This window comes from Myotis lucifugus, unplaced genomic scaffold (genome assembly GCF_000147115.1).
Source record: "Myotis lucifugus unplaced genomic scaffold, Myoluc2.0 scaffold_55, whole genome shotgun sequence".
Classification (NCBI taxonomy): domain Eukaryota; kingdom Metazoa; phylum Chordata; class Mammalia; order Chiroptera; family Vespertilionidae; genus Myotis; species Myotis lucifugus.
This window is the reverse complement of record NW_005871103.1, coordinates 2459349-2479337: the sequence shown is the minus strand read 5'-3', so window position 1 is coordinate 2479337 and position 19989 is coordinate 2459349. Positions and strand designations below refer to the sequence as shown.

The 19989-nt window shown below is 51.0% G+C and overlaps 1 protein-coding gene across 1 annotated transcript in view; it reads right to left on the bottom strand.

The window, feature by feature from the left end:
• Nucleotides 1-1310: 1310 nt before the first annotated feature.
• Nucleotides 1311-19989, bottom strand: part of ADAMTS9 (ADAM metallopeptidase with thrombospondin type 1 motif 9) — a 162070-nt gene continuing 143391 nt past the window's right edge. The window contains 9 exon segments of the mRNA XM_023754048.1: nt 1311-2947; nt 4583-4677; nt 11216-11320; nt 15612-15703; nt 17220-17353; nt 17439-17533; nt 17632-17726; nt 18147-18279; nt 19380-19574. Of these exon segments, the coding sequence (XP_023609816.1) occupies nt 4588-4677; nt 11216-11320; nt 15612-15703; nt 17220-17353; nt 17439-17533; nt 17632-17726; nt 18147-18279; nt 19380-19574 (939 nt within the window). The 3' untranslated portion in view covers nt 1311-2947; nt 4583-4587.

The following is a 19989-nucleotide window of genomic DNA, read 5'->3' as shown; positions in this document are numbered from 1 at the left end:
AGCAGCCACACTGAAATGTGTAAAATTGAGAAGTACACAGAGAATGAAACTCCATCCCTGATGATTTTGTGGAACTGCCACACCCCAGGTTGCCTCTCTCCAGGTTTAATTGACACATCCGTGAAACACACCTTCCAGCATGTAAGCCGCTGCAGGCAGGCTCTGTGATTAGCAGCTGAACACCGCTTCTAACTGGCCCCAAACCCATGCCTTCTCTGCTGTCAGCTTAACCTTGCCGATCAGGCCCATTCTGAGGGCTGCTCCTGGCTCAGAGGGGCTTCAGCAAACACCCAGTCCTGCAGGGCAGCGGGGAGGACTATCAACAGCCTCATTTCACAGGTGAAGAAACCAAGGCTCGAGATCATGCCGTCAGCAGATGTCAGGGGAGGGACGAGAAGCAAGGTTCAGATGATGCTGGTGAATGACGGGGATGGGACTGGACTGTGGTGTGAGCTATGGGACTTGGGAGACTTTACACTTGCACGTGTGTGCGTGCATACAAATGCTCACAACATGCACATGTGTGTGCATAAAACACACACAATTGGAATCTAGAGTGGACACCTGCTGCTTTTGCCTGTCTTCATACCATTTGCCCTTTTCTGATAACAAAACTCTTCTGTTCTGGGAACTGTCCCTGTCCCAACTGAAGCTGTCAATCACTGGACACATGATCCCAATGGGCACGTGGTCCCCGCCTCCACTGGACAATGTGAGGGCTCCAGAAGTGGCCTTGTGACTGACTCATTCAGTCAGGGCTCTTCAGGGACTGCCCCTTATTCGCCGTCTGTGACTGAGGGCCTATTTGCATCTCGAAGACTCTGTCTCCTTCTCGATGTAATGACGAAAATTTATTAACTGTTCTCCTGGGTAGTCGTGGGAATGAGCTAACACAATTCAATAAAGGGCCTGGTATATGGTGAATGTCCACTTGCTATTAGACTTCTTTGGAAAGCTCTCATTTCTATAGACACCATTAGTCTGTAGTGTAGAACTTACTGTTAAAAAAATGGACAGGTAAGCTCCCAATCCCACTTAAATCTGGGCCATTAGTTCATTTGTTCTCTGTCACACAGATAAGAGGTTTATACCTCTGATATTTGGAAGAATCACTTCCACTGATTTGAGTGATAAAAAGACAGACTTGGGGACAGTCCCCATCCCTTATCTGTCTCTAAAATAGCAACTGTAATTGCTGAGATTAGGAACTGCATTTCTTCTCAATCTGGCAATCTTAAAAACTAGAGACATTTTCATTCCCACTTGAACGAGAGTCCAGAAACCACGTGGAACACAACTGCTTGGTCGTGGTCATGGTATTTATTCATAGTATATTTTTGCAATGTGTTAACAGTGGAGAACAGCACATATTCATACACTGAGTATACCCTCTCCTGGCGCGCTCTGGAGTTCCGGGGCTTGGAGAACACTGCCAGGCTTTTCTTCATCTCTTTGGTTTGTGGAAGTGGCAGGGTCTGCCAGTGGGTGTTGGCAATGACTTCCCTCCGGTCAGGTTGGAAGGCAGGAGGACCATGGCTTTGGCACTTCCTTTTGGAAAGATGTAGCAGAGTGGGGTGATGGACGATCAGAAAGACGGGGAACCTGGTACTCCACAGTTCATGTCTTGTCACAAATGACGATCGCTGCAGCAGCCACGGACACTGGCAGGGTCTCGGGCTCACGGCCGGAGGAGAAGGCATGTCGCCAATGTTTTCATGCAAAAGGCAATGACTAAGCACCTGGCTCTGAACTTCCGGGTACTCTGGCGGTGCTGAAGGCCAGCCGTCCTATGTATGCATCCTCATCTCGCAACTGGTAAACTTGGACGTCATTTCAGAAAGTCTTAGCAAAATGCTGAGAGGACCTCTCTTTCTCAAGGTCCCTGGAATGACACTACTTGTGGGGCCCTCCGTTTCACACGGAGGGACTGAGGCACCATGAACTGAAGCAAAACATATTAATAACAACAACAATAAAAAGAACAGAGTACAACTCTCTTCCAAGAAAGACATGTCCGAAAACAGGGGTAAACAGCTGGTCTCATTCTAGCCAACTGGTTCCGTCCATTGGACAATGTCCTTCGGTTCCTCCCTTATTAAATGTGTTTACATTTCTGAGTCTGAAGATCACTTAAATAATACAATAGTAGCACCAAGGCAGCAATTTTGTTCCCAGAGTTCACGTGAAACTGAATAGATACTTAACGTAATTCATAGCTGGTACAATCTGTGACCACTAAATTCCTTACGGGCTAATGATGCTTTCATAGAAATGGCAAATACTGCTGTAGCACCTTGATGATAGCTAGATTGTTTTAAAAAACAAATTACAATTTTTTAAAAAAATGAGCAATAAAAAGATTTACATATAGAAAGTAAACAATAGTGTACCGTGATAATGAAGGATCACTTTTGTCATAATACTACATATAATGTAGAGTACGTAAAATGCAGTGGTCTGACTGCAAGGAACAAAATATTGCAAAAGGCAGTCATAATAGAATCATTTTACGTACAAAAATATTACATCACAATAAATAATTTCAAACATAAATATTAAACTTTACATCATTAGGACATTCCACAAATATACACACCCATATCCGGAGATGTGTGTGTGTATATAGGTTTATATATGCATATGTATATGTACACACACACACAAGCATACAAGTCCACACACACACACACACACACACACACGCACGCGCACACACATACACACGCCCAGATTTTAGGTGGAGGTATTGCATTACTATCCTTCATCCATCCATCACGGCTTCCTCTTCAGGGCACCTGGAAACAGATGAGCCACCAAGAAAGGTCAATCTTCTGTCTCAAAGGTCACAAGTCAAGCGTAGGCAATGCATACATTTTTTCATGTAGAATGAACAATCACACGTTGTTCTCTTAGATTTTACAAGTAAAGGATGTTTGCTATAAGAAACCTGTAGATTTCAGGGGAGCATAAAGAATAACAAGTCACTAGCTAGAAATTCCCACCCGAGATAACGTTCTTCTCATACTGGTATATTTCCTTCCAGGCTTTTTCGTATATGTACATGTAAATATTATGTAAAACACACGCAAACATTTATTTACCATATGTAAAATATATAAATACACATATAATGGGGATCTCTAGTGGATACTTGCTGACTTTGCTGCCTTCATCCCATCTCCCCATTTCTGATAACAAACCCCTTGTGCGTTGGGAACTATGTCTCTTCCAAATGAAGCTGTCAATCACCCGACTCTAGGTGGGTACATGATCTCCATTTCCTGGACATTGTGATTGGTTCAGAAGTGGCCATGTGACCCGACCAGAGCCAGAGTTCCTGTGCAGAATGGATGCTGGAGATGAGCATTTACTTGGGACCATGAGCTGTGAGGGTGGTGTGAGCCGAGAGCTGCCGGGGGCCATGGTGGGGGGAGATGACCCGCCTGAGAATGAAGCCGTTTAAGAGACAAGCACTGCTGACTGATGGAGAGAGAACGAGTCCGGATGACTCCGTTTGAGCCTCTGGATCCAGCCATGCCTGAAGCCAGCCCACTGCTTGAATGGCTGAGTTATTTAAGACAGTAAGTTTCCTTTTGGTCTTTTGCCTCTTGCAAAGGAAATAATCCTAACTTGAGACCATAATTTTGAATTTAGATGTTTAATTGAACCTTGAAATACTGCTTTATAAGTGACAACTAGGTTCTCCTAAGAGCTTCCCAGGATCATGGGCTGCTGGAAACTGGACGGCAATTAGTGGGAGGTCATATGAGTGGGTTGAGTTCTTCCCTTGTGGCTGAGGGCACTGGGGCAAGAAAAAGCGGGACCAATCCGCCCTCTTCCCGGCAGAGAAGGCAGTTGTCGGCATACTGTGGTTAGACCAGGGATTGCCAAGCTTCAGCAAGCACGACTCTCCTAGGGATGCAGATTCTGGTTTCACGGGCCTAAGGGGAGGCCTGGGGTTCTGCATGTTTAACAAGCTCCCAATTGCACCCCAAGTGTGTGCCACAGTGCAGTCAGGAGGGCAGGGGCTCTGGGAGGACACGCCCGGGCTCTGCCAAGGGGACTCACTGTGCCCACAGGCCAACTGCCTACTGTGTGGGCCGCGGCTCCCATCTGTGAAACGAGGGTCACAGCCCCACGTGTGGCTTTCTTGTGAGGATTCCATGAAATGATGCCTGCAAAGTGCTGAGCGTGGTGCCGGGCACACAGTCAGGGCGCAGTGAACACCCTAAGTATTATTATTACAACACTCCAGGAAGCATTCGCAAAGTTGAGTCACCGACACCAGAATTCTTTGTCCTAACAATACAGATTCCTGCATCTACCAGAGACCCACTGAGGCAGGACCTGCTGAGACGGAGCCCAGTAGCAGCATTTAACCGGCTCTGCAGCCAAAGCTGACGCAGGAAGCCTCAGACCCCAGGGTGGAGGGCAGATGAGCAGGGGAGGAAAAGGCAGGACAGTCCCCCGACTGGGGGCAACGGGCCTGGCCACATTTGTTACTCATCAGGCTGCGGAAAGAATGAGGTAAGTAGATAGACAGATAGACAGACAGACAGACAGACAGACAGAACTGACTTACCTTAACTATAAAATCTGAACCTCCAGGCCAGTGCCCGAGGACGGAGTGCATTTCCCACAGTAACCGCCGCATGTCCCCACGACTCGGGTGCCATCCTGCAAGGAGACGCATGACATTAGACTACTCGCGTGGCTGGCGTTTCCAGCGCTTGCCCTGGCTCTGCAGGCAATCGCTCCTGTGCACCCAGGGGGCGGGCCTTCTGAAAGGCAGCGAGGCCTGTCCCTCACCGTGAGGCGAAGCAGGTTGACGGCCGTGGGCGCAGGGCAGCCTGCCACCCACCTCCAGATGGCCCACAGGTCAACAACAGTGTTGACGTTTTAATTTAATTTTTTTATTTATTAATTTGGAGAGAGAGGAAGGGGGAGACACACAGAGAGAAACATTGATTTGTTGTTCCACTTATTGATGCATTCATTGCTTGCTTCTTGTATGTGCCCTGACCAGGGATCGAACCCACAACCTTGGCGCATCAGAATGATGCTCTAACCAACTGAGCTACCGGCCAGGGCATGTGTACATTTTTAAACAGTTTAGAAGAAGCAAATAATAATAATAATAATTATAATAATACTTCTTGACAGGTGAAAATTTTATAAAATTCAAGTTTCACTGCCCATAAAGTTTGATTGAAACGTAGCCTTGTTCATTCACTCCATGACTCCAGGGTTGAGTAGCTGGGACAGCTTTCTTGCTCTATATTGCTACTCTGCACACTGCCAATCACAGGGCCACCTCTTCGGTCGACGGTGCTTTGAGTACCAGGCATATCCTATATCATAACATTCTGCTTTATTTTTTTTATTACTAGTGTCAAAACAAGAAGGAAAAAGTAGACTCTGGATGCTACACTTTTGAGGTACAGTGCTGGGTGGATTATCACATTATCAAATTGAGAGGGCAAAGCCTGGGCGTTATCACACAATGACATCACAGCTGCGTGAGGAGAAACACTCTAAACCAGCGGTCGTAACCTTCCGGACCTCACAGACCAACAGTGTTCTGCGGACCATGGGTTGGCGGCCGCGGCTAAACCTGTTACCAAACTCGGCCTTCATCACAATGTTCCCAACTCACGGGAGAGCAAGGCCCTAAGTTCAGAATGTTTAAAAAGGAGTATCTCACCGAAGCATAATTTCTTTGTAAAAATAAAAAATGCAATGAGTAAATAAGTTTCAAAGTCGCTCATTTGTTAGCCAAGAATGGAAACAGTTTACCCATGAAATCTCGTTCTATTGCAATAGCCAAAGAAATATGTCCAGAGAAAATAAACCCGTCCTTAGCAGAGAAAGTTTTCCAACCCTTGATCTAGAGCAGGGGTGGGGAACCTTTTCTCTGCCCGGGCCATTTGCATAGTTATAACCTCATTCACAGGCCATACAAAATTATCAACTTAAAATTCAGCCTGCTACATTTGGTCAAACATTTAATTAACGCACCCCCTAATGCCTTGGCAGGGCCAGACCCAATGATTTTGTGGGGCCTACATGGCCCGCGGGCCGGACGTTCCCCACCCTTGACCTAAAGTCCTGGGTGTTCACTCCAGATACCATCACTTCCCTCTCCCCTGCCCTGCTCCCGGAATTTCTTTGGGCTGCCTATCTGATGTGCTCTGTACACTGGGCCTGTGCACATGTCGCTCCTCTACCTGGAGCTCGCTCTCCTCCTTGCCCTCTGCATGCACTGGGTCAGCCCAACTTTCGACTGGTAAGTCCTTCAGGACCCAGCCCAGGGTCCATGCCTTCCTGACCCAGTGACTGCTACACAGCAGCCTGTAAAGATAGGCAGTTCTTCAGGTGAGCCCCGGGCTGGCAAGGCAATGTTAGCTTAGGATTCAAGGCTCGGCTCTCCAGAACCTAGCACAGCATACGGGGTGGGCAAACGCATGTTTGCAGGGGTACATATGGAAAATAATAAACAGCAATACAAAAAAATATAAAAATAAGTGTGCTTCACACACTCACACTGAACCTGCGTCTCCCCCACCCTGTGATACGAAATACGCATCTGTTGAATGAATGAATGAATGAATGAGGCTGAGGCACACTCTGCTTTTTGACCTGGGATCCAGATCACTCTGCTAGTTAGTTCTCCTAACGCTTCACCATGTGAGGAAGAACTTGTTTAACTGGCATCTCCCCCACTGTGGAAATTCACCGAGTCGTGCTACCCCCCACCCCTCCACTCTGCACAGTGTTTGGCATCTTAGATGTTTCCCGTATGCCATCCACTATTGGGAGTAACACTGTGATGGGCCATTGTGTGCCTGCATTTGGGCTACATTCCCAGAACTGGGTCAAAGGCCATGAATATTTGGTTCTTATGGCCAAATTAGGAAAGTCTCTTGCAAATAAGGCTACTCTTATTAGACATAGAACTTGGCCAATTTAACAAATAAAGAGAACAAGTTAGGTTCTCTCTCTCTCACATGTGCATGCCTTGGAGTATGAGTGAGATGAGTTGGGGGTTTCTATCACCCCGATGGCCCTGGTTTTCAGGCCCATGTGAGTTCTGGAGCGAGTCTGACGCCAGCAACTGGATCTGAAGACAGACCAAGCTTCTGCCAGGAACCTTCGCCCAGGCTGGGAATTGGTCTGGTGATCGTAGGATGCCAACATGCTAGAACGCCTCTGTCTCCTCAAAGCTTGAGCTTCACCTAAACTCTCTCCTGACCCAGCAGAGAGAGGACCGGCCTGCGGCGTGGGGCAGGTGCTGCATCTTTAAGTAACTGTAAGCCGGGGCGCCTGGAAATGGGGGTGATATCAGTCTCTCCTGACAGGTTTGCTGTAAGTCAATGAAGGCATATACAGTGCTTGGCCTAGTACTTAACCTAATATTTGTGGAATATTCGCTGTCTGTTTCCTGAGGGTGTATTTCCTCTGTGCATCTCCATCATTGCCTGTTGTCATGGAGACGAGGAAAGGCTGGTATTTGTAAAACCGTTGATAATGACTTTGCAACTGTCATATTATTTCATTAATTGGGACTCAGCTAATGTGATTTAGATAAAAACTAACCCCAAACTTATTTTTATTACAAAACAACAGCAACAACAAAACGTACTGGGGAAATGCGTAGCATAAAGTTGCCATGGAAACAGTGCCTATTTCTGAGAAAAGGGTCTGTTTTCCAGCATTTTAGAAGCACCCACTCCCCTACAACAGATCAGTAATTGTAAATTGTTTTTAGTTCTTCACTAGAGCAAATGGAGCTTTCTAGAAATAAGCCCTATGACTTCAACGAACATGTGGTTAGCCGGCCTGTTTGAGCTCTTACATATATGAAGATGAATGACTCTCTGCACCATTAAGGATGGTTTCTATTTCATACTTTCCCCACTTCTCTGTTTCCTCAGTCAATCTGAGAGGGGAGGTCTCCCGGTGCCTCAGCCAAGCCAGCACGTCTGGGCCTGGAGTGAGCGCATTTACCTTTCTTTGGCGTGTGCTGGTGGTGAAACTGCCCATAAAACATGGCATGTGGATGTACATACACTTTCAATCCGGCTCCAGAGAGTCGCATACATATGAGTATCTGTAGAAGTGTGCCTGATTTCTACAGGGATGCACAGGCATGTAAGGTGATTTCACTACACTGTCTGCAGTGTGACCTCTACACGTGGTGGACAGCTGGGTTCTCAGAAGGAATCGCGGGTGGGAGGCAGCCCACGGTAGAGAAAGGAGACCTGCTTCTGTCCCACAAACACACATTTACCTCCTGCTACCTTCACGCCACTGGCTGTAAGTGAGGTGGACAGGCACCGAGTCTATCTCCTCTACGGCAGCACAACCTTCACTCATTTTACATTTCAGAGAGATTCTTCTATTACAGCTCTTCCTCTACCCTCCTCCCCCGCAACCACACAGGATTGTCAGCGAGGCCCTGGGGCCAGGCCGGAGGTCTCAGAACACAGGCCTCCAGCCCCCTCGTCCCCAGGCGCACACAGAGGGGGTGCCTCTCCCATGCAGCCCGACAGGACCTCCTTTCCTTCTCCCTCTGCTCTCAGCTCTGGGCCACACACCCCTTTCTGTCTGTCTGTCCCTCACACACAAGCAGAGTAGAAACGCATTAGCACCTGAGCCACGCAGGTGCAGAGAAAACCTTTGCCTAGAGGCCGGTCCCTGGGCCAAGGGGCTGTCCCACCTGCCTCACTCCTGGGTGGGTTGGGGTCCCATGTGGACAAAATCCACGTGGTGCTGTGGGTACCAGCGGGCCCAGGCTCAGCCTTGGCTCAGCCTGCAGTCCCCTGGCCTTCCACATTCATCTCAAGGAAGCCTGCTTCCTTCGCCACCTCCACCAGCTCCTAAAAACTGTGGCCAGCCTCAGGGCTAAGAAAATGTTGGAACAGTAATCCTATATAATAAAAGGCTAATATGCAAATCGGCTGAACAACTGGTCGCTATGATGCGCACTGACCACCAGGAGGCAGACGCTCAATGCAGGAGCTGCCCCCTGGTGTCAGTGCACTCCCACAGGGGGAGCACTGCTCTGCCAGAAGCCAGGCCCACAGCTGGTGAGCGATCTACACCCCCCCCCCCCACATTGTTGGAATGTCCATTTGGGCCTCCCCAGCCAGCCCCGGAGGTGGTGCAGACGCAGGCACGGGTCTGAGAACCACTGATGTAGGGGACCGCTAGTTAGAATAAAGTCACAGCTTTCCACCCTGTGTACTGTAGTCCCACCTCTCGTGCCCCATGCTTGCTGTGATGCTTTGAGAAGCAAAGAAAATACAAGTTTTCTTCCAAGTGCCTTTGGCTTCCAAGTGCCTTTGGCTGCTGGAGCATCCCTGGGATCAGGCATGGGATCATGCAGGAAAAGAGGTGTTTCCAGGGGCTGCCTGCAGTGAGCGATGGCTCAGTCTGGCTCCAGGGGAGGCATAAGGAATGCCCCACAGGCCCTGGCGGTTATTTTGAGCTCAGGCTCTCTGAACTGTCCTGGAACATCAAGATTTAAAAAGAAAATGCTGACAGGCAACTGTGGAACCCATTCCCTCCTGCACAGGGGACACCACGCCCAAAGCTGGGGGAGCAGCAGGGGATCTTGTCCGGTAGTAATCATTGTTTCCACAAGGTGGCGCTCCCGGCTGTAATTATTTTCAGTTTCGTGAATAAAACTGCAATATTGACTTTGGCTGCCAAACAGAATTGAAACTTGTAACACAGTTTACATAGATGGTTTCCTACATAATGATGTTTCATGTCTGACCATGTTTTGGGCAGTTAATTAGTTTTTTGTTCCTCTGGGTCGTTGAAACATAATAATATGTAGGCCCTGGAGGGCAGGGCACATCCTAAAGCACGCGTGTGCTGCTCTAGGCTCTCTCCATCCCTTCAGTGCAATGATTGATTTATGAGCAATCAATCTAATTAGAGGTAGTTGATTGGCTGAGACAAGAGGGAGTGAGACCATTTGTTGTTGTTTTTTCATAGACAGAAATATAACTCTGGCAGCTTAAAACAAGGGAACCGGGAAACTGAGATTTTCCTGGGAAGTCACAAAGGGGTGATTCTGCCTTTCCCAAGGGGAAGCAGATTGAGCTGCTCCTTTATATTCTGATTTGACAGGATTAGCAACTAAAATACAGGATGCCCAAGCAGAGGTGAATTTCAGATCAACAACAGATACTTTCTACAATAAATATGCCGCATGTGATGCTGAAGACAGTAATAAAAAAAGGGTTCCTTGTTTATTTAAAAATCTAATTTTAATACTGGGCCTCCCGTATTCTGTCTGGCAGCTCTCCTTTGGAATAACACCTCATTTCCAAATCTCTTCCCCCCTCCCCTCCTCACAGTCCCGAGGGGCCTTGGGACAGGGGTCATGTCTGGGGTCAGCCCGGGGCCATGGGCCGTCCTCTGTAAGTTCCCCACGTGTCCCGGGCGGGTTCCTGCCGCAGGTTCACAGGGCTTCTGAGGGAGCTGGGAAGGGCAGTGAACATTAGCATCACCCGGGAACTTCACATTCTACCTCTGCTTCAGGGATGCCCCTCCCGTGACAAGCGGGGCCAGGGCACGTGCATGTTAAGCTCTCCCAGGTGATTCTAATGGACACCCAGGCCGGGTCAGGGCGTCTCAAGCTGTAGCATTAGCACCACCTGGCAACTTCCTCCAGCGCAGACGCTCAGAGCCTGCGCCCCGAATCTGCATCCAGCTCCCCGGTGATCCCGATGCTCTAGCCACAGGGACACACCTTGAGGCCGAGGTTTGAGCATGAAAAACTGACTACTGTAGAACCCATGCGTGTTTCCCCAACTCTCCACAAATTTCACCCAAGTTAACCTTTTCTCCAGCCCTGTTTGTATTTCGATTTTTCTTAACCATCCTCTCCCCTAAGTTCATAAAAGGGTCTCTCACGTCGGCTAATTGCAAGGCGCCCGGTGCTCACACTCCCCGGGTGGCTTCTTCCTGCTCCCGCCTCCTGGCCGCACCGACTACCACCTGCATGTCCCGCTCACATCTCCACGGAGAACGCTCGCCGACACTCTCCTCACCTGTGACTTATTTCCTTAGTTTTCTGACACTTTGCAAAATGGTTTGTGGAGGACAGCACATGCGTACACCGCAGAGGGCAGGGGTAGGAAGGGAGGGGAGAGGGAAGAGAGAGACACCACGCCCGCCCTCGGCTCAGCGGCCCCCTTACCGGCGACTTCTTAATGTTGGAGACGGCATAGTTCCCCTGCGAGATCCATCTGGCGGACTCGGTTAAAGAGAGGCCTGTTCCGTAAAGGTTGATGCTGAAACGACCCTGGAAAACGGCCAACGAGAAGGATTGTTAGTCCACGTGACGTCCCAAGCAAAGGCCGCGCAAAGGGAGCTTGGAAAGGAGGCGGGTGGTAATTCATAACGAGTGACTCATGAGGATGGGTTTCTTTTTTGGGGGGAGGGGAAGTAGGTCTGGGCCAGACACTTTACAAGCATCGTCTCATCCATCATCGGGAGAGCTCTAGGAAAGGCGTTTTCTCCGCAGATGGGGAAACTGAGGCCCAGCAGAGCGCTTGGCTTCAGGATGCAGTGCAACCCCCATTTTCCTGACTTCAAAGTCTTTGCTCTCAGCTAACGCAGCAACCCCGATGTTGCCCATAATTATCAGATTCCTTCGGGAACAAAATGCCACAACCTAATTTTTCTAACAAGATCTCCCTGCCAAAGCTTCCTGGGCTTGGGCTCCCCGCGCAGAGCACTGGGTACTGAGCACAGCAGGGCGGGACTTCAAAGGAGCGGCGCGGTCTCCGGGACGGCCAGCAGAGGGCGCGCTCGGCCTGCTCCCGCTCCCAGACCCCTCTGGCCCAGGGAGCACCGTCCCCGGCCCCCCACCACCCCACCCCTCCCCCCCTGGGTTAGGGGCGCTGGGGGGCCCCAAGGGGAAAAGGGCCTAGGGCTGTTTCCTCTTTTTCTTCTCAAAAGGAGGGGGAAGAGAGAGTGGTTGATTTGTTCCCATGGTCTGTCTCTGACCCCTTCCTCTCTCTCTCAAAAACGGCTTCGCAGAGGCACCTGAAATAGTTTCTTCTAGAGCAGTGGTTCTCAACCTTCCTAATGCCGAGACCCTTTAATACAGTTCCTCATGTTGGGGTGACTCCCAACCATAAAATTATTTTCGTTGCTACTTCATAACTATGTTGCTACTGTTATGAATCGTAATGTAAATATCTGATATGCAGGATGTGTTTAGGCGACCCTTGTGAAAGGGTCATTCGACCCCCAAAGGGTTGAGAACCGCTGTTCTAGAGGTTTACTCCCCACGAGCAGTTCCCTAATGAAAACGATCCGCATGACAGGCTCAGGGCGAACGCTTTCTTCCTGAGCCATACCACCCAGTCCTTTGTCAAAAGCCTTAACGCAAGGAGGGGAGAGCTGGGGGCCCCATCAGCCCTGAGTGTAAATTCAGCTCTTTTTTAGGGCAATGAGATCCTGACACATTTTTTTCAGCCCCTGGGGCCCTCGGCTTGTCTGTCTGCAAGTGGAGGTAATGGTCCTGTTTTCTGGGGTCCGTGAGCGAGCTAAGCTGAGCTGCAGCGCTGTGGGGGTGCTCGCTTCCCGGACAGGGGTTTCCAAGTCCAGGCTGCATGAGGCTCAGTAACTTCCTGGTTCACAAATTAACGTTATCTGATCTAACCTGTGAATAAGAGGGGTTAGAAGGTAACTCATTATCTGGCAGCGTAGCTGAAATCTTCAAATGTGCCCTGGGATTATTCTGTGACAGCCCCTAGGGTTGGTGGTGGTCAATCTGAGTGTCCCTGAGTGGCTGTGCCGAGGCAAAGCCGCCCTTGTGGTCCTCAGACACTGGCTTCTGCCGGCTGGATTACCCCAGGCCACTTGTCTTCTGTCATCCCTGCCCCAGGACTGGTACACAGCCCCTCTCATGCCCAGACCACACCGTTCCCGGGGACCCCTTTCATTTCTCCCTCTCCATCCTGCTTCCCAGGCACCGGCCTATCCCACCTGCACTGCAGAAGGTAGACTTGATCTGCTCAGCACCCCCAGACCTGGTATCCAGGGTCTGAGCTGCCCCTCTGAGCAGGTGAGCAGGTGACACACCTGAATGGAACATGCCCCCCTGCTCGCTCCTCCTTTTCCGGTTCAGGGATTTGATTGGCAGCAAGTGTCCCAGCTCTAAAGCTGAGGACAGCCAGGGGGGAGAGACCTCTGTCCTATCTCACCCTAGTCAGGGGCATCCTTGTCCCAAGGCCTATCTTCAGGGTCGAAAGGGCAGGAGAGTTTTAGCTACTCCCTCTGTTGCTGGTTTAAAAGAGAAACAGTAATGAAGAGCCATGCATACACTAGATGGCTCAGAGAGCTTGGCGAAGGATATGCCTCAGGGTTTGCTCTCTGCTCGGAGGAGAGTGAACGCAGCAGAAATCCTGCCTGGAAACAGGATCAGCCAGACAAGCAGGGCTGCCACTTGCACTCCGACACCTGGGAGCAAACCCAGCCTCCACGGCGCACCTGCTGCGTGGGTCTGGACAGGCACCCAGCCGTTCGACACGCCGTGTCCCCACCTGTCAGGAGCGGGTATTCTCATAGGATGCTGTGGGGGTCCAATGCGACGCTGACTTACAAATGCTGAGCACGGGGCCTAGAGCAGTGATGGCGAACCTATGACACGTGTGTCTGAGGTGACACGCGAACTCATTTTTTGGTTGATTTTTCTTTGTTAAATGGCATTTAAACATATAAAATAAATGCCAAAAATATAAGTCTTTGTTTTACTATGGTTGCAAATATCAAAAAATTTCTATATGTGACACGGCACCAGAGTTAAGTTAGGGTTTTTCAAAATGCTGACAGGCCGAGCTCAAAAGGTTCGCCATCACTGGCCTAGAGCCTAGTAAACAACAAATGCTACTAATGCCAGCATCAAAAAGTTAATGATAAGGTGGCATCCACTGGGTTATGATTTAAAATACATACATATTCTGGCATATCCTCAGGTGAGGGCTCTTGGGGACCCCCCCCCAATGATAAGTGAATCCCCAAAGCGGCAGCGATGGATGAGGCAGGAGGAGCAGACTGTCAGAGCACCTCGCTTTGACTTCTGTGCACCCGCCAGGTCAGAGGATAAACCGTCCTGGAGCAGCTCGCACAGCCCTGCTTTCCAGACCTTTCCCGAAAAACCCATTTGAACACTCACGTTGTTCATCTACCTCGCTGGTGCTCAATAAAGGGAAATAATTCGTTAAGTATCCAATATGGTTCGAGGAATGGGCTGGGAAAAAATACAAATCAGCCTCTCCCTGGCTTCCCCTTTGCTCACTTAGCAACTGCTTCAACGTCAGGACTTAGCAAATCAATCCGTTCATTTGTCTCTAAATTAGTAAAATAAATGAATGCGAATTCACTCCAGTTATTTCCCCAAAAGATGCGCATACAGAAAAGAGAGACCCCTGGGACAGCTGACAAAGGCAGGGCGGGCCAGTCTATTCGCTGTTAAAATGCAGCCCGTACAGGGGGTGTTTGAAGTCCCGAACTGCTCTAAAGAAGCTGCACTTCAAACGTTTCCAGGCCTGGGTCATGGAGAAAAGGCCCCTTTCACCATCATGTCCTCTGTTTATGTTCCTTCTCCCCTGAGAGCTTCCTTTTCACTCCTCTGGAACGTTTAGCAATGCGTTCTACAGCTCGGGGCTGAGAAAACACTTCTTAAAGACAATTCAGATGTGTTTGTCTTTGGACGTCCCTGTGGCTGGTGAACATCTACCCTGGGATCCCGAGGCATCCCCCAGCCCCTCCCCCGGCCTGCCAAGGTGCACAGGCAGAGGGGAGATTCCGGCCTCCTGGGAACCAAAGGAAACCCGGCCACGTTCCCCTGCCAATCACCTCGCTCCTTGCCCTGGCTGGTGGTGACAGCCAGGCTGATGTTGCAGAAGGAGAGCTAAACCCTGTGGCACGGGAGAATGGGCAGGAGGCCTGCGGGCAGCGGTGCTGCGAAGCGCCAATGCAGGGGGAAGTGGCACGTGTGCACTCCCCGTCTGAGCTTGGCACGGTTTACACGTCTGAGGTCTGCGACTGCTTCTCTATGTCACGTGACAGTCGGGGTTTGTAATGGTGGACAGTGGCGCATTGGAGGCCTCTTGCACTGGCTGTTGAGAGCTGATTGCATCTCTCCCAGCTCTCCCTTTAGCGACATAATGTCCATGGCTTGAAATCAGTCGTGCGGGTGGAAGGGAGGTATTTGTACCACGGAAATCGGCAAACGCTACAAAGCAGGGCGTTTTTTTTCTTTCTTGGAGAGACAGCCATTAAACATTTACCAGCATGTCACTGACTTCATCACACTCATTTTATTATCATTTGCTTAACCAAGCTGTTTGCTAGCCCACATCTAACTTGTTTCGAAATGCTTACATTGTAAGAGGTGCATTTTGCTGAATGCGGAGGTTTGGCGTGTGGCTGAGATCGTTCCCTTAGGAAACACGCCCGGGAGTGGGATGAGACTAGATGAGAAGCTGTGAGCATTTGAGGGGCTCCTGGTGCAGGGACCAGGCAGCTGTTCTGACTACACTCCCTCAGCCAGGCCCCGGGGACAGGCTCCCCGCACATACCTGCGGGCACTTGGCGGCGCTGTAGCAGTCCCCAGCGGTGGCAAAGGGCACGGGATGCCCTTCGCTGGTCCTCGCAAACTGTAAGTCAGTGGCTGTGGAGTTTGGAGAAGGGTTAAAGGCGGAAGAGAGGTGACAGCGGGAGAAAGAGGCAGGGAAGGGACCGGATGTTAGCAAGGAGAGAGAAGGGAATGAGAACAGTAAAAGAAATAATAAGAGGGAGTGGGAGAGGAAAAAAAAACACACAGTACGATTAGTGAGCAAATGCATCCAGATGCGCTCTGGCTTGTTCCTCGTTGGGGTTCTGAGAGCCTCTCCCTGGGGTTTATGAGCCCTGACTGTCTCCTCACAGCGCGGAAGCCCCCCAAGGGGGTCGAGATGACTGTATGTCATGTGTGAACCGCCTCGCGTAAACAGAGCGACGGGGATGGTGAACCTGCCGTTCACCCGCAGAGGCCTCGGGACCAGGGAAGGAAGTCAGCAAGGCGTTCCCAGGGAGCCGTTCCTCGAGGCTCCCTCTGTCCTCCCGTGGCCCAGGCACTGTGTTATTGCCAAAATGTGGAGCAATGAGAACCCACATCTTGAAAGTATTAATGGCAGTTTCTCAAGTTTGGGGCTAACTTGTAGTTTTTTTTTTAAAAGCCCATAAAACAATGGGCTCATGTTTTTAACTGTCTTGTAGCTCTTGTGACCTGTGAGGGGTCAGGGATCCTGCAAAAGCTGCCGCTGGGGAAACTGGAGGTCAGGGCGGCTCGTTACCTTTCTGCCGTGTCTTTCTGGAATCTTCCTGCAGCTTACCACACTGTGGTGGGAGGGACATCTGAGTGACCCCTCACCCCGGTCCTGCAGGAAAGGGGCCCTGGCAGGAGCCCTGAGCCTTAGATTGGGGGTGTGGGGGAAGGTCCTGAGTGAGAAACTGCAGACTCTGCCATTAGCCTTAATGGTCCACTAAAAGCAATTAGGAATATCTTGGTACCAATCAAGTGCAATCCACCTCAAGAGGAAAGAAGTGCAATATTATGGGTACCTTGTTAATGAGGAAAAATTAATTATTCATCGCTTGTTTTTCCTCTATTCAGGGGACCGTGTTTGGCTGTTTGAGCTGCATTAACCACTCCCATGATTAATGTCCCGAACAAAAATGCAGTGTTGGCCAGAGTATAAAATCAGCCCACGCGCAGGCCGGTTTTAAAAGGTAATTGTGTGGCTCCGTTTATCTTGTGTGAATCAACAATCAGAAGAAGTTAGCTTTATGCCTGTGTGTGTGTACACTGTGTATGGGAGCCATGGCCACCCGGGTCCCCAGTGCCGGCTCACCCCTGCTTGACCTCAAGGCCTCAACTCTGATGTCACTTTTGGGGGTGCTGCTCTGACTCCGCCACTGCAAAGGACCCCTTTAACATGCCTCCATCCCCTCCATCCATTCGTCATCACAGGTCTGAGGGCTCCGCTGTGCCAGGCACCTTCCCAGCGGGGCCAGAGGGGAGCGCCCACCCTCAGGGGCTAGGACAGTGGATCTTGTCCCTTTTGGCATCCTGGGCACCTGGCCCAGCCGCCTGGCTGCCCGAGTGGGGGACTGATGAGCACTCCCACACGACACCCCGAGCTCACTTATGATCTGCATGGTGGCCAGGTCTATCCTGATCTTCTGGAAGCTGGAGAAGCCGGCCGCCGTGTAGTCCTTCCGACACTGGCAGTCGTCGCGCCGGCTCCCGTTGTAGGGGCATTCGGTCGGGTTGTGCAGCCTGCAGGCCAGAGAGAAAGTTCTGGTGAGCGCGGGGGGCGTCCAGGAGCCTGCAGGGCTGGGCTCCTGGAGCCGAGCTCACCTACCTGTGCCCGTACACCTCGGAGAAGTTCTCCGCATCCCCGCGCACCAGGGTCAGGTACTCCTTGGGGTGGTCGGACTGCATCCCTGCACAGAAGATCTGAAAGGCAGACAGAAACCCCCCGGGGCGGCTCAGGAATGGGGCACCGGGGGCGGCCGCTCGCTCCCGATGCCTTAGGAAGAGGACTGCCGCCTCACCTTCAGGAGCTTTCCCTGGACGGTCAGGAAATACTCGCCGTCTTCCGTGGCGCCGCTCAGATGCTTCACCTCCCTGCAGCTCTGGGGTAACTCGCCTGGAAAACATGAGGCGCCAAATGGCCTGAGACGCCCCCGGTGGGCAGGTCTCCTCAGGCTCTTCCGCCAAGGGGACAGTTTCTTTAAAATAAATCGCATTTATCTGAAGGGGCAGGCAAGCAAGTGAACAGGAAACCCTGTTCTCCAGCCCTAGCCGGTTTGGCTCAGTGGATAGAGTGTTGGCCTGCAGGCTGAAGGGTCCCAGGTTCGATTCCAGTCAAAGCACATGCCCGGGTTGTGGGCTCGATCCCCAGCAGGAGGCAGCCAATCAATGATTCTCTCTCATCACTGATGTTTCCATCTCTCTCTCTCCCTCTCCTTCTTCTCTGAAATCAATAAAAATGTATTAAAAACAAAACAAAACACAAAAAACCCTGTTTTTCAGGCTCCAGAGAGGTGGCTTTGCTCGGCCAACTTACAGTTGTAGATATTATGGCAGGTTTTCCTCTCTTCCGGCTTCAGCTCCGCGGGGCAGAGGTGGCTGGGCTGGTCATCATTGGTCAAGCACTGCACGGATCGGTGCTGCACCCCGAGGCCACAGGACACGGAGCACTGCAAGGAGAGCAGGGTCAGTGGCGGGTCAGCACTGTGCACAGGTGTCACTGCAGACCCTCTGCTGCTGAAACACACAGCTGACATATCGAGCACTTACTATGGACTCGTCCCTGCGCTGAGTTTTACTCCTACACGTTTATGCAGGCCTACTACCGACACAGTTCCATATGCATGTGTACATATGATGTAGATATAATTTTACATTCTCACTTAAGTCTTACAGTGACCCTCAGGTAGTAATTCCATTACTCTGTCTGTACAGAGCAGAGATTAGGGCTCCCATGTTAAATTTGTTCCAGGTCCTGGCTCCACCAGGATTCATATGCTAACCACTTCCAGCGACTCCTAGACATTTTCCCAATCACTGCGACCCTGAGCAATCAGGATATGTCAGTCCAGGGGAGTTACCCCAGAACTGCAGGGAGCTGGGGGCTGCGGTGATTTCTCAGGGCAGCTCCAGTGTAAAATATTCTCGCTTGGCCGGCCAGTGTGGCTCAGTGGTTGAGTGTCAACCTGTGAACCAGGATCTCACAGTTCCAACCAGTCCTGCACATGCCCGGGCTGCAGGCTCGATCCCCAGTGGGGGGTGTGGCCGATCAATGATTCTCTCTCATCACTGATGTTTCTCTCTCCCTCTCTGAAGTCGATAAAAATATATTCTAAAAAATAAAATAAAAATTCTCCCTTATACTCCTTACACAACAGGACTAGTTCCCGATGCAGGACTAGACCACACAGACTGCTCAGCCACAAAGGGACATGATGAAGTTCTAGGTGCTTTTTAATTTTCAATTGTGGAAACTGTATGCAACTTAAAATGTGTCACTCTGACATAAGTGCTTTTTTGGTATTAACCCTTTCTTCTTCACAACCACCCATGTCACAGGTGAGGCCACTGAGACCCGGAAGTTCTGCCCTTGCCCAAGGTCATTCGACTGGGAAGTGGCCTAAGCGCCCGGCAATCCCACTGCAAGGTGCTCACGGCTGCTTCTCACCAGGTCTCTCCTAGAAGGAGAATGACAGGGCAGGGCAGGCAGGCCATGTGACGGTGGGGTTTCCCATCCCACACTGACTGGATAACGCAACCATCTACTTACGCTGCCCCAGTTGCCCACTCTCCAGGTGGCGGAGACCGGGCACTCCCTCAGGTAGCAGGGGTGGACGCTGGGGGGCTGCGTGCCCGGGCAGTTGGCGGCAGTTTGGTGGCCGTACTCATAGTTCTCCTTCCCGGTGTAAATCTCGCTGCAGGACACCAGCCTTTGCTTGTAGCCCTTCCCGCAGGTCACCGAGCACTGAGGAGAGAGGGGTGGAGGGAGAGGCTGGGGCAGGGCCCAGGGCAGCCACCGCAGACCCCTGCCCTCCGTGCAGCAGCGTCCAGTGTCCCCAGCACAAGGAGACCGGGACCTCCTGCATCTGTGCTCCCACTGCCCCACCGGGTGGCTGGGTGCCTCGAGCACCTTCTGTGGATTTCAAGGGGAGAGGGGGGCCAGGGTGTGGGGGAGCTCCAGCTGTCATTGGTTCATTTACAGCCTCCACAGCCCACACCCCGGCTTTCCCAGACCTTCAGTGACCACATCGGAGACCTGACCGAGGGGGTTGGAGAGAGCCCGAGCCCATCTGGGCTGAGTGTCAAGTCTGAGCACTTAGCCAATGGGGGACCCTGGGACAGGCTTCCTTTCCTGCTCAATGTGGTTTGCTTCTCCATCT